The sequence below is a fragment of the Heliconius melpomene genome, chromosome 18 (genome assembly GCF_056956725.1).
Source record: "Heliconius melpomene rosina isolate 202511_hmr_F chromosome 18, ASM5695672v1, whole genome shotgun sequence".
Lineage (NCBI taxonomy): Eukaryota > Metazoa > Arthropoda > Insecta > Lepidoptera > Nymphalidae > Heliconius > Heliconius melpomene.
In genome coordinates this window covers 15,954,000-15,973,207 of record NC_140406.1, presented here as the reverse complement: position 1 = coordinate 15,973,207, position 19,208 = coordinate 15,954,000, and the positions used below count along the sequence as shown (strand labels likewise).

The 19,208-nt window shown below is 32.8% G+C and overlaps 1 protein-coding gene across 3 annotated transcripts in view; it reads left to right on the top strand.

Annotated features, from left to right (window-relative positions):
• The window catches only part of Shal (Potassium voltage-gated channel protein Shal), a 41,006-nt gene extending 27,667 nt beyond the window's left edge, over window positions 1-13,339 (top strand). Inside the window, exons 2-6 of one of the 3 annotated variants that reach the window (XM_085201665.1) lie at window positions 3,591-3,753; window positions 3,970-4,158; window positions 4,452-4,604; window positions 6,171-6,284; window positions 8,609-13,339. In XM_085201665.1, coding sequence (XP_085057791.1) covers window positions 3,591-3,753; window positions 3,970-4,158; window positions 4,452-4,604; window positions 6,171-6,284; window positions 8,609-8,707 — 718 coding nt within the window. In that variant the 3' untranslated portion in view covers window positions 8,708-13,339. Of the gene's footprint in view, window positions 1-3,590; window positions 3,754-3,969; window positions 4,159-4,451; window positions 4,605-4,906; window positions 4,970-6,170; window positions 6,285-8,608 lie in introns of all 3 variants that reach the window. The other 2 variants (XM_085201666.1, XM_085201668.1) reach the window with 2 other exon arrangements.
• The last annotated feature ends 5,869 nt before the right edge of the window (window positions 13,340-19,208 follow it).

Below are 19,208 nucleotides of genomic sequence, written 5' to 3'. Positions count from 1 at the left end.
TGGGAACCTGGGAACCTATTGTTAAGAAATACCGTTTCCCCTTAATTATAATACTTAATAATTTTGTTTATTGCAACCATTTCAATTGTAGGCGGTAATTAATTTTAAAAGTGATATAAGCTGGATTTCGAACTCTGTCCGTGACGCAAATGAAGGTAGCTTCCTGTTTTCAACTGAAACGGTAAATAGCCGTCGATCAATACGGTGTCCGGTACTAATATTAGTTTCACATGGAATCATTCACTCGTTTTGATTACTTTTTATGTTTTGTACTGGTTTTTGCATGCAGCTTTGTTGCCATGGACATATGAGGGTTGTTTATGATGTATGTGAGGGCAGGCTGTAGAGAGCAGTCGAGGCGCACGGGTAAATGTGACAGGTTGTGGGTTCGATTCCCACTCGAAATATTTAATATTTTCATTTCCCTCGCTCCGGTGTTAGAGCACCCCGCTAGGTACAAAGCTTAAAGCTGAAATATATATATATTTAAAACGCAGTTATTTCATATCTTAAAACCTTTAAATTTAAGATTTTTTCCTCGTTCTAGTAACGAGGCAAAGCATGGCGTAGAGTTCCACCACTCAACACGCATTGCCACGCATACAGTTAAAAGAAAATACAAAGTTTTTATAATAACTTGTGAGTTTCGACAGCTGTTACTTCCATTCAAGGTTGTACATTATTTTCTCAGGCTTTAAATTACATATAAGTATAGGCACTGTATGTTTATGAAAAATAGGTTTGGCTTAACTTAAATAAAATGAGCAAATACGCTTACATTATTTATTTGATATTTATAATTGTTGGAAATATAATATGTGGGCAGTGTTGGCGCAGGGACACAAGCGTGCAACTGAAAACGTAACCCACCCTATTTTCTCTATTATCAGTTAAGAAATTACATCTCTATGTTTTTTTCAACACATCTTTTTGACAAAGTAACAAAATACCTAACAGTTTTAACTTTTGCATGCAATATTCAAACTACACACTTTAAACGTATACAAAAGGGGAAGCCCCGGTAGAGAGCTCTTGATGACGTCACAAAGGGCCCGTTTAGACGCTTAGCTAGCAATTTTACTGGCTTTTGTAATAAAACAATGTAAAAATATTATAGAAAAATTTATATTACTGTATGAAGTTAGTGAGAAAAAATGTTTAACTAAGTAGTTATTTTACAATGTGAGTTGCTACAGTTAATTAGGTATCGTAGTTCCTATTGGTAAAATCATATTTCAGTTCAACTTGAATGTCATCTAATTGTACTTAATAAATAAATGCAATTAAATTCGTAAATTTAATGAATGAATTAGTGTTAAGTACGACCGTGCTTTGTTTTCTTACCAGAGCGAGGAAATTATTACTTTGACTAAGAATCGACCCCACGACCGTAGCGCTTACAATCAGAAAGAACGGGATGATAGTCGTATCAACCGACAAACACGACCAAGTTACAAGGACTCACGTAAATTGGCGTGTATCAACGAGATTCACTATAATATACTAAAAATAAATTAAAATTTAGGTTAGAAATGTAAAAACAAACAAAATTTACAAATTCAATAGTTTATGGAATCAATTAGAAAGCTTTTTCCACTAGAACATAAACAAAATTCTTTACGCGTCTACAAAATGGCCACTCGCCAGAACATACGTATCTATTCCGTATTACGTGACTGAAATCAAACTGTTACTTTCAAAGTTTATTATATACAATTTTCCGTATTTTTTTCAATAGATACAAAAGATAGTGTTAAGCATTTCTGCTTTATACTATAGCAGTATAGGCGGAGGGAACCTGGTGGTGGTGGTATGGTGTGGAAGCTTCATTTCTCAGTGATAAATCGCGCAACTCAGCTCCGCGTTTTATCGATCAGAGAGAAAAATTAAAATAATTTAAGGATCTTTCTATCTAGTTCATTCTATCGCGTGTACATCCACTCGTTGTCAAATTGTACCTCGATGGTTGGTGTAAATAAAATTCCATAGATTTGAAGTTAATTAGTGTCTTAATTTGACTTTTGTCTCTTAATTTGATAGTAGATAGATAGATAGCTAAATGAACAATGTAGACGAAGATTGAAAATAAAGTTGACATAGGTAGACGGTACACGTATACCTACTTCAAATACAAAAACTTGATTCTATAACCATCGTTTAAAATGACCTTTTTAGTCACGTTTCCAATTTTTACCACGAATTTCTGCTAAATATCCAAGTTATTTTAAAAGAGTAAAGAATAAATTACTAAGAATTTTTGGCGTTAGATAATATTGGGAATGGGAAGTCTTCTCATCTCATGATGTTTGAAGATCAAAGATAGTACAGCAATTTTTGTATTTTGTTTATCAAATAATGATTTCCTATCCACATTATATACCTAACGTACTCGTAAATCTATTGAACTTTAGCAAAGGAAATTGTTATTGTAGGGTTTTGTTTTTTAGCTGAATACATGAAAAGGCAAATTCTTAGTAATATCTAATCCAAGAGGAAGCAGAATTCCGTTTTAAACATTTTTTCACAGTTTTTCCTTTATTATAATATTATATATGCTTTTAAGATATGAGCATTTTATGCACAACAATAATTTATAACCAGATGCTCCTACACTTGCTCGCTTTGCTCGCCTACTACCGGCCACTTGGTTCGCTGTAGTAACAATAATAGAAAATAACAATATAATGGGAAATGAAAGTATTCTAATGGGAACGCAGTGTCTTAACACTAGGTCCCCGGTTTCCCTGCTATGTGCAGAATATGTCGTGAAGCTAAATAAAACAGTTTAATAACAACGACGAATTTTATATTCAAAAAGAAAATAACTTCACTCTTGTTTCTCATTATAAGAACTTTCTGAAACAAAAAGATTTTATTTAGGCGTAGGCTCGTAGGTAAGAATAGTTTCTGAGATTAACGCGTTTATCCTAATAAATTTAAAGACTGTACTTAAAGCACTTACAAAACATAATATCAATTTCACTAAATTAAAAAAATATATATATCTTTAGTATAGGAACAAGTAAGTTGATTTATTTCATACAAAATGTTGTCCCAGAATTTTCTGGTGCAATCTACTCAACGTAATGGCGAACCTGTCGATGTTACGCTTTTAATAAACTGAAGTGATGACAGTGTCATGCAAATTTAATTGACTTGTAGAATATTGAATTTAAATATAATATAATAAAAAAATATATATGACTAGAGACTAGACTTCTCTCAAGAGAATTTATTGAGAAAATACCAAAAATACTACTACGTCTGTATCTAAGACTATTATTTTAATTATATTTAATAGAGCTTTTTAAAGAAATTTAAATATTGTCCTGTTTCTTCAAATTTGTGGGCGCCGTGACGCACCAGCTCAGTTTATGACTGTAAACTTGACGGTTGTGAGTTTGGTTCGGACTGACACCGACAAAGCGTTCTGAGTCCCGCCACTAAACACGTAATATTTCCCAAATTATGCGGTGCATGGGGAACACAATGTTATAACTTGATATACCCTCCCTACTTTGCTTTTTACGGGATACAGCGTGAACCTAAAAAAATACACAAATATTATAAAATAAATATTTTAATTTCAGTTACGGCGATATGGTGCCCGGTACTATAGCAGGCAAAATAGTAGGCGGAGTGTGCTCGCTCTCCGGTGTGCTGGTGATAGCGCTGCCGGTGCCCGTCATTGTGTCTAACTTCTCCCGCATTTACCATCAGAACCAGAGGGCTGATAAGAGAAAGGCGCAGCGAGTAAGTGATACACATATTTATAATATTTAGTTCGACAAATGTTCGATTAATACAAAGCGCGGCGTTGAGTTCCGCCACTCAACGGGCAATGTCTCTAGAATTCGACGGAATGTGGGGAACGGAGTATGTTAACACTAGGTTCCCTCTGCCTAACCAGTTGTTTGCGGGATACTGCGTGAAACTGATTTATTTATTTATTTAATAATTTCATTACAGAAAGCTCGTCTTGCTCGTATACGCATTGCTAAAGCTTCATCTGGAGCAGCCTTCGTGTCAAAGAAGAAGGCAGCTGAAGCGCGCCTCGCCGCGCAGGAGTCGGGCGTGGAGTTAGATGATGCTGGACGAGATGAAGACATCTTCGAATTGCAGCATCACCATCTTCTGAGATGTTTAGAACGTACTACGGTGAGATTTTAATGTCTTTCTTATTGAAAATGTATGTTGCTCGTGTACGTATCATAGATATAATTTCAACAATAAAAAATAATTACAAAAAAACAACAAATTGGCTGTATAATAATAGAAGAAATAAGCACAATAGTTTATTAGATTTAATAATAGTTGCTACCCATTTAAATTTTGCAGGACTCCTTGGCCAGATTTAATTAAAGAATAGGTCTTGATTGTTAATAAGATATAAAATCTAAAAGTGATTTGCACTTAGAATAGAGCATAATACTTTACCATTACATTTCCAGGATCGAGAGTTCGTAGAAATGGAAAATCCATACAATGGTGCAGCAAAGAGGCCTGGGTCACCATCACCTCTCGCCTCACCAGCACATTCGGGCCGAGCCCCGGCGTTGCTTGCGTGTTGCGCTCGATGTGGCTGCTGTCCACAAAAGTATCAGGTAATTATTTTTTTTTAATATTTCTTACAATAAATGAAGTATATTGATTATAAAATCCATATTTTAATAAACGTATGTTCTTTTAAGAAAATAATATATGTGATATAGAGAGAAACAAAAAAATATATTAAGAAATTGGGTTATACACTGTATATGTACACGATATTATATTAATTAGAGCATATTGACTAACAACAGCTAGACTTCTTAGATTACTAACAATTTTTTACCATTCTAATCGAAATAACTTTGAAATTGTTAATTTCATACAATTTTCATCCACATAACGGTGTTTTGGACAGAAACGCCGCCGTTCCGTACGGTGCATCAGTCCGATCGGCCTCGCGTCGTGTCCGCGTCGTGAGGTATAAGCGCACCAATACGTATTGTTTCTATGGCCAAAATTTCATTTAAATTCAATTCAATACAGAAATTACTAAACTCATCTATATTTTATGTTTATATTTTATTTCAGTTATTATTGTTTTGTCTTTGTAATAATCATCTGATACTACTAACAAAATGATTATTTTAAAAGTCAGTTTATTTTATTATTAACTTTTATTATTTCACAACAATTTGGTCATAGAAATGAAGTTTGTCTTAATACGTAATGGGCCCGTCTGTTGCTTGTGTGGCTAGACCTCGTGTTATGTCCCCTGAAAGCTTTGACAACGAAAAATACCTTTTATTATATGAGCTTTCGCCTTTTTATCGTAAGCACAAATGGCGCTCAATGTCCGCTAAGTCCACACGAACATTCCTGATGCCAGGCGAAAGACCGAGCTTGCACAATTATGTAAAAGTCCAAGGAAGCTATACATATATTAAATTGCAATATGAAAAGCTCAATAAGCTTTAGTATTTATAAACATTTCGAGGTGAGTATAAATTTACCTACACGTACCTTTTTACCCTGGGTAACCTTGATTGCTAGTGATCATTTGTACCCCATTAGATATGTTCATATATTTATAGTAATAATATAATTTAGACAAAAAAAATAAAGATTTTGCTTACAAATAAAGACATAAATTAACAGTGCAGTATAAAATTCGTCTACTAATGTTAGTTTTTACCCAAAAGGTTTTTGTCACATTTTTACTATTGCAATGTAATTTAGAGAAAAAAATGAAGACTATCCATACAAATAAAGACACAACAGAACAAAACAGAATAAAAAGCATCTGTTGGGTGATCATTCATATTTCATTAATTATTTTCATATATTTATAATGTTATTATGAGGAAAAAAGTATAATGCACAACAACAGAATAAATATCATCTACTAGTGGTCATTTTAACCCTAGGATAAATCCTTTATGTATTAACAATAAAAATGAAATTAAAACGAAAATAAAACAAAATTCTAACAAATAAAGGGATATAATGTGAACAGAATAAAATTCATCTACTAAAGATCATTTTTACCCCATTACTTTTTGTTTTACATATAACCTTTACAATTACATTTAATAAAAAAATATATTTTTAAATAAAGACACAAATGAACGAAACAGAATAAAAATAATTTAAAACAAAGCAGGCATCAAATTGGCTGACAGGTCCTGCTTTTAGACTCGAGTAGAAAGCGAGCTCGCGGTGCTCGGAGATACACGGCGACATCCCGACCATCGGATACCTCTGTCTCAGCGGCCCCCAGTGAAGACCCCCTACCAGTACGTCCTTCAGTGTTACCCCACAGCGATTTTCATGTGTACCCGTCTCGATAATTTTCATGTTAACTTGATATTTGAAGTATTGTAGAAATCTCATAAAATTTTTAACGTAGCAGGACTCAAATTCCCGCCTCTTGGAAACCGTCCAAGCGCTCTGACTACCACTACCACCACTACCACCACTACCACCACTACACTAAGCCATGCGTTTTTTCCCAAGGTACGTCGAAATCTTAACGCATGCTCACAACATAATAAGTTGTAAAAAGCGTCCAAGGATACTGACGTACCTCGATAATCGTGTGGCTTAGTGAACTCGTGGACAAGAGACGACGATTCAATCCCACTACGTTCAAATTTTTAAAAGGTTTCTTGAATATTTTTCTTTCCCTTGTGTGAAATAAAAATGACATTTAAAAAAAATTGTCGTTTCTTTAATAATAATTTGAAAATCTATTGTCTTTTTTTTGTAAATATTATTAAAATCTGTTGATTATTTTTGAGGATAGTCAAAAAAATATTTCATGTTATAATATATTTTTTAAGAATTTGTTTTTTAATCGCTGTGTGATAACAAACTGATATAAGGCTTTCAATGTCTGCAGGGTGTTGGCTGCTGTAATGTCGCTTTATCGATATTATAGATATAAGTATTATTTATACGTAAATGTCTGTATTTTGTATTTGTAAGCTTGCGCTGTGGTGCTCTTGTCGTAATTTTTAATGTAAACAAAATATATTATTGTAAATTTGTTTATTATATTATAAATACTATAATGTTTATTGTTAACAAATCGCAATATTATTTGAATTTTATATGGTAATTTTTCATTTGACTGTTTGTTCAAAATTTTCTGTTTTTGTAGATGTTACTGAAAAATTATGTAAATTGGAGATTTAAGCTTCACAAATAAAAAAAATAACCAAGAGCTGTGTTATTAAATGAGACATTTTAAGTGTGACAGATAGATATCAGGTACAGTAAGTTATATCAATCTTTTATTAGCTTGATATCATTGACACTCTTCGATAAATGGACTATCCACAGAAGTAATTCGAAAAAAAAGTTCTCGAGATTAATAAGCTTGTAACTGACTAAGCTTTTTAAGCTTTATAATATTAGTAGTTATATTTACTGAAATTTATATAAAATAATGTTGCGATTTCATATGAAAGTAGATCCACAAGTGTTGTAATTGTTATACAGGTGTCGTAGCCATACTGTCGTATGTCGTAGTTTGCAATATTATATAAGATGCTGCAGTTGCCAACACACCGCACACAGACCGACCTAATGTCCGTGGTGGAATAGAGTGCTGGTTTCTATTTAAGTACAATATCTATACGATTGGACGTCGCGCAGGGGCACAAGCGTGCGACTGTAAACGTGATGATTTTAGGGTCAACTCCCACTCGAGAGAATGAAATATTGAATATTTTCGTTTCTTCGCTCTGATACCGAAGAAAAGTTCAGCGTTGAGTTTTACCATTCATCATGCCATGCCACAGTTTGGCAAAAAGTGGGGAGCGGAAAACTTTTAATGAGAACGAGGTATCTTAACACTAAGTTCTCAGGTTCCCTCTGCCTGCTACGGTTGGGTTACAGCATGAAGCAAAAAATGACTTATCTCTCATAATTCTATTTGACGTCCACGACGCAACATAAGAGTAATATTATAAAATGTATAAAAAAATAATCGTCATATTCGACTAAATTCATTATCATATAACACAATATTCATTTCCAGTATTAATAACGTATTTCACTAACACTTTACACACTAATGGGTCTACAAAAATAACAAATATTTATTATCTATTATATTAATATTGTTATCTATATCTACATATATGTACTTATATAATTCGGCATGCTTCCAGCACACACAGTCTCTCTACATTATGCGACTCGCTCACTTTACTAAAATATTTTTAGCGTACCTATTTATATTCATACCTATACCTATACCTTTATGTATGATCTGTGGTTCTATATCTTTAAAATTATATTCCCAAGCTTTTACTCGATGTTGAATGCTTTGTATAAAATTTTGTTATAAAGTAGAAGAAATTAATTAAGGGCTTATAAATAAAAATTTAAATTTAAAAATAAATACCAAATCAATTAATTTATTAATAAACATTATAATCAAATTTAAACTGCATTTTATAATTTAAAATAATTTTTCCTAAATGTATTATAATAGATTAATTTCTATAGTTATGTTTCTTTAATTTCAGAAATGAATTCACAAAATGTGTTTCATATATAAAATTGTCATATTTTTCAAAGTACTGTCTTAAATATATTTCTATTATTCCAGCAAGCATGCGGCAAGTACATTCCAGCAGGAAGCACAGTTCAGGGAAACCAGACTGGAGTAGCAATGGACGGGACTTACTTAGTGGAAGCGTCTTTCTAGGACCCAACAACTAGCGCTCATGTTGAGAGCTACGTGTGAGACTAAATGTGGTACCCCGTGTGGTGGGTGTTTACTCTGTGAATATTCCCATACTTAGTGCTACCCAAATATAACGGTCGACGGGAGACTATCGCGCAAACAATTACTAGATTTTATTCTTAACACGATACTGCCTAATATAAAAACGGATCGAGGATTTGAAATTTCAAATGGAGACCTGAATACTGCTGTATCAAGTTTAGCCTCGATGTGTCCAGGTTTGGTCAATTTGAATGTTCCATGAATGCTATGGACATGCAAGGACAATATTTGAATGAAATGAATATACAATGGATAAAATCCATATAAATAAAACTGTTACTACAATGTTTTAAACCGTTCAATTTATCTATAATACAAATAAGATATAGATAGTTAAACTTAATGTGACGTTATAAATATATTTTACTTAGCTCACAGACAAGTCCTCATCACTCAAGCATGTGATCATCTTTAGGTCTCCAATAGAAAACAAAGAAATCTTTGTCCCAATTGTGGTTTCTTTTAATCCTATAGTTTATTATATAAACAGTATTAATAAGATTTTAAAACATAATATGTATGGTTGAAACGAATCTTGCCCACAATGAGGTTTTCGGGCTAACCGCATTTGGAAATCATTAGTAAAAGACAAATTAGGTTTTGAAATTTTCACTCTAGTCAATAGTTGAAGTCATATCAATATCGGTAAAGGAATTTCTCTATTAGCTGTCCTTTGGTTTTTCTTTAAATCCACTAGGTCACTAGTGCCTTCGTATTCCCGTGAATAAATTTAATTAAAAATGTAAACTGTTGCTCTGTGTTAGTGAATAATAGAACATAGATTTTCATATAATAATGTTGTTTTAATGAGGCGCTAGGCACGTAGCAAATTTTAGGGGTACAAATTAAAATTACCCACTGGGGTACAAGTGATCACATGGACCCCGGTGGAATATATGAAAATATCAAAAAAATTATAAATGTTATAACAGTTTATGAACTCTTTAAATATAAATTAAAAGTGATGTTCAAATAAAATTTTCAGCATCATATCACCTATAGCTACGTGTCATTTAATACTTTCACTGTGGCTGGTCTTTATGAGGCTGAATCAGCCTCATAAAGACTTCATGCCGGTGCGTGTTATGTTAGCTATGTATAAAAGAATATGAAAAGACCTCAACCGCACCAGCTCTCAAAGAATAGGTCCCGCAGTGAACGTGTTAATGGCGCACATTGCGTAATAAATTTTAAACAAAAATAACTTTATAATTTGAAAACTTTTAAACTTAGATCCTCTTAATTCTAGATATTGACGTCTTATGATCGCATAGGTAAAGAATGTTATGTATAGATAGATTAATAATTGTGGTTATATAGAGATTTATTTGAGAATAAATGTTAAATTATAGATATAAGTGTAAAATTATGTGAGTGTCTATTGCATTGAATGCATGTTCTTGTAGAAACAAAGTTTGTCACAGATGGAGTGGTGTGGAGTGTAAACATAGTGTTTTATCACTACCTTACAAAATAAAAAGGGAGAAATCAATTTTTAATATAAACAAAAAAGAGATCGAAGTTATCTTTGCCTTTATCTGTGAGAAACTTATTTTGTAGTTATTTGTATAAACCGAATTCGATGTTAAATATCTCTTCCAAAATATTGCCATTTCTATTAAAGTTTAATAAAATATTCAGTAAATTTGGTATTTAATTAATAATTAAGAGTCGGTTAGATAGTAATTGGTCTCTTACTTCATAATATATGTAACATTAAAGAAAATTCCAAAGTCCTTGTGGAATAATAAAAAATTATATGCAATTATGTATACATTCTATTGCTGATTGTTTTAATTTCTCTTATATTTATCTTTGTAGTTTTAAACAATGTTCTTCTAATGTCGAGTGGCATTCAATATTTTGAGCAATGTTTTTAATATACAATATTTTTCTTATAAATATGGGTAAGATGAGACGACAGATATGGTATTTTAATTCTTTTCACTATTAAATTCCAAAATGTAATATATATGTAACTAATATTTGTAATAACTAACAAATCAGATCAAGATTTTAATTTCATTTACGTGTGATATGTACCCTTAAATATCACTTTTACACCCACAATAAAAATGTTCCTTCCTGTGATTCTATGGCTGTTTAATAATGCTATAATATATTGTTATTTATAATACATACTATTGTTTAATTTTTATTTATATGATTTTATGTTGCCAAATGACCTCTTGTATTGTTAACCTTATTAATTATAACAGATGCACTCACAGACTTTAATCAGTGTTTAAATGACGGTTATTCACAGTATAATTTTATTTAAACGATAATTGACATTCTTGAGTGCGGCTGTGAAATAATTAATGAATAGTATTTATTTTACTGAAAATAATATGTGTTTTAACATAAAAACATAGTTTTAAATGATACCAATGACACCAAAGAGTTTGCCAAAGTCTTTTAACTTCACAATAATCTATTTCTGTGAACGGTAGCGATATCTGTGGTCATCTAGGAATTGAAATTGTATTTCATTTTTGTCGTTATTGTCAACAGCGTGGTCTAAATGTGTGATTTGTTATGGATTATGGCCTATAGGTGATTTCTTAGTTCTAATGGCATGCCACGTAATATATTTTATCTGGCAGTTTGCCAATATTTATCTTTCAGTAATTTACTTCATTTTTTTTTTGGTTAAGTAAGGGCTGAAGAAGTGAAGTATTTTGTATATTAAAATCATATTACTACTGTTAAGTAAATTGTTAATTAAAAAAATATGTTCCTAAAAAAATAGACCTATAATTTTAAAAAATCACAGTTATTAAAAAGAGGGTACCTATTACCTAAGGTACCTTACATTTCTTTGATCGTCCTCCAAACTATTTCAAACATTTAGATCAAGCTAACATTAAAATTATACTAATTTCAAGATTTTTATTATTATAGTAATAATCAAATAACTATCGGTAAATTAATTCGTATAGATATAATAAATTTAAAAAAGTTGTATTAAACTATATCAGTGAAATAAGTAAAAGTTTATTATTTTGTCGAATGTGAGAAGATGCTTCTGTGTGATCATTGAAACGATTATTTCTAACTAAAGTGCTGTATATACCTTATATATATGTTGATTCATCTTCCGTATTATACAGGTGGATACTAAATATAATATATACATTTTTTTATACAGTGTGATCAAAAATAAATTAGTATACCTATTACTCGATTTTTCACTATGTCTGTATAAAAAAATAGCGGTCTGTCTATTAATGTAAAACCGCATTAATATTCCTTGTATTGTTTTATTCTATAGTCTTGTTTAGCACTTTAGTTACAAGTAAGCGTCAGTGTGTCGTCGGACCAAAGAGGATGTTCTGCAAAAGGTGTGATGCAAAAATATAATAATGTTAATTGATTTTTGAACGAACTGTACGTGTACAAATATATGAGTGATAATGTCGGTATGCTGAAATCATTGTGTAAATTTGACTTTTTTTTCTCAATTTTTCACTTATTTTTTTTACTTTTGCTAAATGTTTCTTTGCTGAGAAGGTACAATGGCTGGTGATTTTTTAACTTATTGGGCAGGGGGAACCTGGGAACCTAGCGCTACAGTACTTCCGTTCCTCACTTCTGCTGCCGAATTCTGGAGGCATTACGTATTGAGTCGAAGAATGTTAAATCACTACATATTGTCAGCTCGAATAGTGACAAAAAATATGAAACCGACATTATCATTACATAAGACACTTATGATACTTTGTGGGAATTTAATTGCGATATACATATATTTACAAATATTTTTAATTGATGTCAAATATATTATTGAAATACCTACCCTACTGTTAAGGCAATTTTTGGAAATACAAGTATGCAGTTTGTTCTTGCGAGTTCAACGTAGTCCTCAATGTTCCCGCTCCGCTCGCAGTGGAAATAAGGCTTTACAATCTACCATTTTCAAAGTTTATAGTTATTGTATCTGACAAATAACAAATAAAGATATTCTATAATTAAATTCATCGTGACGCAGTGGAGCAGAGTCTGTAAGCGCTACGGTTGCGGGTTCGTATACCATTCGGAATAAAGATTCTTTTACATTACCTTGCCGCACTTTGTCACGTTACCAAAGTAACGTGACAAAGTGCGGCCTTTTAATACTCAATGTCTTGACAATTGGGTGGCGCGTAGCAAACGAATTGTCCTAGCCCTAGGTTCCCTCCTATAAGCGGGATACGGCGTGAAGCTGAATAAACTCATCTAAAATATGTAAATATATGTATATCGCAAAAAAAAAGGGTTGACGTCTAAAGCTAAAAGGGGTTACGTTATATTTTTTAACAATATTAATTTTAATATATTTGTAATTTATAAACATATGTATTCTACCTATAATTAACTAAATGTGCAATAAATACACGATTTTACAAGTCTTTGTTATAGTTTGTACATTTTTTCAAATGTTGTTATCCCTTTTGGCTGTTAGACGTTGGACTATGTAATCTTGTAAGGTCTTCGGTTTTGAACCTCTAGCTTAAAAATACTTTGTTATTTTGAAAAAACGAGAAATAAAATTAATTGTATATAATGATATTGTTGACTTTTATTTTAATTCCGCTTTCTAAATATTGTTACTTTATACATCTAGTCGATGTCGATATATTTACATGAAAGTTAATGTAGGTAAAGTGCGCGACATCCTTTTTTAGCGTTTCGTACCCAAAGGGTAACACTATTTTAGTTTTGTTTTATTTCACCGTATTGAAATCTACATGTAGACTTATAATTGCCCACATTACACAAATAAGCTAATTATTTTGCATTTTTTTAAACTATGTATCTCACCTTATACTCACCTATTACTTACCTATTACTTTTTGTTTGGCTTAATTTTTTTCGCACATAGCAGAGTAGGCAGAAGGTAACCTATTGTTAAGACACTCCGTTCCCATAAAGACACTTCCATTGCCCACTTAAAGCCGAATTATGAAGGTATTGCGTGTTGAAGGGCAGAAATAATTTATTCTAAATCGTGATATACAGAAATATAATTGGAAAGTTTTCCAATTATATTTCTAGGAGTGTGTTGATCTGCTTATATTAAGTACTATTATTATATTAAGCACGCACGCCCCCCACTCTCATCTAAATATTTGTTAGCACATATTTAGAAAAGCGACATCTCTTTTTGAATTACGAAAAGAGTCATATACAAGTAACTTCATGCCCTCTATATCAAATAATACAAAGCTATTAAGTTTTCAATTAGTTATACTAGATGGCGTTGGCCGCATGATTAAATAAAGTATAAAATAATGATTATTATAAAAGTTGATATATTTTACATTTTATAATCTTAAAATAAAAGAATATGGGCGATTGCTTCTGCATTTTTTATTGATTAAGCAATAATAATAATATTTTTTTTGTTCTGGTAATCAAATTGTACCTATGTAAAGTTCCGCCACTCAACACACAAGGTCTCGAACAAAATCCGGAAAGTGAGGAATGGAGTATCGTAAAACTATGTTCTGGCCTGCTATAGCAGCGCCTATACCTAGTTGTGCATGAGGCAAAAATAGGTGCATCAGTCAAATTTTATGTTCTCTTAAGATCTCAGTTTATGCCAGCCCCCGAAAACTTAAAGTTACCTGGTATTATAGTATGCTAATAGCAAAAATCGGAAAAATTACTACCTTCCCACTTCCCACCAACTCACAGCCTTTACAGTTAATCAAGAATGTTTCGCAATTTCCGCTACACTAATAACAGTGAATCTCTTCGGAAAGAAACTAATTTAAAAAACCGGCTAAGTGCGAGTCGGATTTGCCTATCGAGGCTCCTGTAACTACTACCTATTTCAGGATTGTAGGACGTACCTACAAATTATAAAATTTGACAAACCTAAGCTTGCGGTCGTATGTCTTTTCAATCATTCTTCTATTTTCATTAACCATCATCATCATCATCATTCTTTTCAATTGTTTTCAAATGAAAAGTACGTTTGTAATGATTATTTTTATGAAATACCTACAACTTTTCAAATTTAGGATTTTCTCCTTAATTAGTAGGTATAGTAAGTTCTCATTTCATAGCTGTAGATGAACGGGAAATGCCAAATAGGTTTTGATTACGCGGCGAATTTTATACAAAATGCATCAAAAACTATGATGATTCAGCTTGAACCTCCACGCCATCTCGAGATAAATGGTTTTGGTAGATGGACAGACGGACAACAAAGTGATCCTATAAGGATTCCGTTTTTACCTTTTGAGGCACGGAACACTATAAATTGCATTATGCATTATAAATACTATGATGAACCCTCGTGGCGCAGCGGCACAGCATCTAACTGCAAACGCAATGATTGTGGGTTCAATTCTCAAGTATTGAAGTATTTTCGTTTCCTCGCTCTGGTAACAAAACAAAGCAGCGTTGAGTTCCACCATTCAACTAGCAATGTCTCAAAAATCAAGCAGAGGTTGGGAATGGAATATCTTAACACTAGGTTCCCTCTGCCTATTCTACCATGTGCATGCTACCATGTGCCCATTGTAAAGATACAAATTTAAATAATAAATAATAATAACTTCATTAATATTTTTTTTCTTCATTAATTTAAATAACTTCATTACTATTTTTTTAACTCACTTATGTATAATAATGAACCCACTTCCTGGTACAAGTAGGTGGGTGGTATAAAAACGTCATACATCACTTAACCATTGGGGCGTAAATGCACTTATGTACATTATCAACTATAGTCTTCTTTCTAACTGGAATAACTATTTATGTAAACATTTCTAATTAGAAACGGTTGTGATACGGTGCAACAGTGCCTTATTGTAGGTACACACGGTGATTTTTTTTATTATCACGCTGTATCCCGCACATGACAGGGTAGGCGAAAGAGAACTAGGAAATCTAGTGTCACTCAATTCCCATTAAGACACTTGAGTTCTACATTTTCCGCCGGTTTGTGGTGCACTTCGTGTTGAGTGGCAGAACTCAACGCCGCACTTTTCCTCGTTACCAGAGCGAGAAAATTAGACTATTAAATATTTCATTTTCGCTTGTTGGAATCGAACCTACAAAATGTTTTGTTTACATTCGCACGATTGTCTGGCCTCAAGCAAGACAGTCGCTTGACATACCTTCTCTGGTTTTTTAAAAGTTTTTTAAATTATGATACAGACTAAAATATTAATAAATAAATATTTAAAACTAAAAATTGTTCGGAAATCTTTTATTTGTGACAGATGATTTAGGTAAAAATACAAAAATGAAAATAAAAAAAGCTTCAAAAATCCTCAAAATCTTAAAATTTGAAACACACACATCTAACTATTCTTTTGTATATTATGTTATATTTATTATCAAAACAAGTAAAAAACTGTAACTTGTAACTTGCCAAGCTTAGCCCGAGGTAAAATTAAACTTAAAACTTAACTTAGCAATAAATAAGCCTTTTAAACATTTTATAAAAGCAGGAAACTGAGTAATCTCATCATCAGAAAGTTTTAAGCTATAAAACTTCACTGTTAACAGTTATATATGAACATACATACATACATATACATATACGTACATATAAGTACACTTACAGGCGTACAGTAATTGTGGAGAGAATAAAAAATTGCGCTAAGTGTGCCTTACTTGTGCTGTGTACACCCGATGGAGGTTTTGAATCGTATTTCATTTTATTTATTTTTTCTACTTCACATTTTATCCTATAAAATAAGGTAGGTAAGTAGAAAGAACTTATGTGGAGATATTTCGTTGTCTACTTTTGGTCCGAACTCAAGTCTTTTGCATTTAGTGGCGAAGCTCAACGCCAAAGAAACATCAAAAACTACCAAAAATATGCCCTGGAGTGAGGATCGAGCCAACAACGATTACATCGGCGTCGGCAGTCAATAATTGTCCTCTTTCAAATACCTATTGCAAATTTTGAAAAATCAATTAAGAATTTAGCGAGCATTAAACAGTTTATTTATAACAAAGGCAATCTTTCTTAATTGAAACAAAGAATATAAAGGCACTAAGATCATTCAGTGTCCAAATTATTCTTATATGGAGAATGTGATAAAAATATCCGACATAACCATTCTCTTTTAATTTTTTGTGGTTTCGATGCCCACATTATATATCCCGCATGGACCTCTGTAGGCAGAGAGAACTTAGTGTCAACACACAATATTCCTCACTTTCTTCCCTATTTTCGAGATATTGCGTATGGAGTTGCGGAACTCATAACCACAGTTTTTTTACTGGAAAATTATCAATTCATTCTTCTGTGTGGGAATAATATCCACAACCGACGCGCTTAAAGTTAGACGCTGTGCACACACAATGACAGCCTAAGCGAATGTTTAAAATATAACAAAATACACTCATACGACAATTTAAAAAATAATAAACTTGTATATTACTATACAACAGCACGTTCGTATGTACGTAGCGGGTTTGCTCCGAGCGGCCACAGTTGGGTGGTAGAGCGAGAAGTTCAAATCTCCGCCGTAATTGATAAATAAACGGCGCGTGCGCAACGCGGGTCAACCAACTTGAGCTTATTGCCATATTGTTTAAGTTTCATTAATTAAATACTACATGGTGGCGCAGTTACAGCGATCATTGCATTCAAAACGTTGTGGATTCGATTCCCAATTTAAAATTGAATTATTTTCGTTTCTCGCTTTAAGAAATTCGTCATGAAATCTTGCGAATTTGGGTAGTAAACTAATGTCGTAGGGTCTGAACAGAAAGTTGTTTTCTATATGCAAAAAAAATAAATAAATATACGGTAGAAATTCTTACCGTACGAACTGCGAGAGATTGGAACTCACTACCGGTATCTGTATTTCCTGTGACATACAATGTGGGGGTCTTCAAAGATAGGGTGAATAGGTATCTTCTAGGCAAGCGTGCACCACCGTAGACCGCATCAACGCCCACCAGACTTGATGCGGTCAAGCGCAAGCCTATTCCATATAAAATAAATAATAAATAAATAAAAAAACATAAAAAATACGTAAAAATAATAACTTCGTCATGTTATAGAAGTTATTCTTTCTCTTCACAGCTGGGTAGATAGGGGAAACCTAGTTCTAAGACGCTTTCTACTTTTCGACTCGAGTCGGGATCGAACCCACAACTGTCGCGTTACGGTTACACATTTGTGCCCCTGGGTCACGACGGCCTCGTAACAATCGTAAAAATGTCTATAGAATTTGCTCGGAGCTATAAATGACACGAACCTAAACTCCAGTGGTTTATTAGTAAATATGAAGAATATGACTGTGTCACCAAATCTACACATAACTGTCAATTTTTTACAATGGTACAATTATTACAAATGGATCAAATTTAGTTTCTTTGATTTTATTACATATTAGGTACAAATCGACCTGATAAAAGCATATTAAAAAGTCAAGTTAACCTTCTCGTATAGGTATAAAGTAAGAAATGATAGAAAACATAATTTTTGAACTTTCCCACATAAACTATGTTTCTTACAAGTTCACCATATAGCATCTTGAGTAAAAAGTACCCCAACCCCTGCACCTGCGGGGCACCACGCTTCAGTGACCGAGACGTTTCGCCGTTAGTAATATTCAGTTTTAAAAATTATATTTTTCACAAGCCTCTACTTGCGTCTTTAAATAAAAATAACCAACCGTTTTGTACGACACATGACACGTTCTAAACACGGGAGGTAACTCTGACCGTAGCTACCTTCAATATGTTACATCGATTGACGTGAGATTATAAATGCTATATATCCTCTTGATAAATGGACTATACCAAGTACTTCTTGAGAGAAGCATCAGACATCATCTAGGTACAGATAAGTTAATATCACTATTCTTGCAACCATCATTTTCCTATTTTTTTCTGTCCATTGCCCTGGCTTCCAGATCAAAATTTTGAAGATATAAGAAATAATATTAAATATTAGTAATGAAATATTAGCGTGCGACAAGTTGTGGTTTCGATTCCCACTCGAGGAATTGAAATATTTAATATTTTCAATTCCTCGCTCTGGTAATTAGTCAGAACGCGGTGTTGAGTTCCACCAGTCAACTCGCAATGTCTCCCGAATTCGGCTGAAAGTGGGGAACTGAAATGTCGTAACACTAGGCTCCCTCTGCCTACCCCGTGACATGCGGGATTAACACACTGAAGTGAATTTTGAATCTACAACCATTACGCCCATTTAAGTTAGTCTCAATTGTACTAGCATGGTGTTCCTTCTAATACGTAGTAGCATCTTATCATTAAAACGTCTGTCAAACATAGGGTTGGCGTTTAGTGTCTCTATTATTAAAAATATATTTAATATCTAAGTTAAGTTAACTAAGTACTAAGTTTTATATTTAAAATAGAATAAGATTATTACTGAGGACATTGTGGCGCAGCAGCAGTGCTTCTGATTGTAGAGGGTTCGATTGTTGCACTTGGG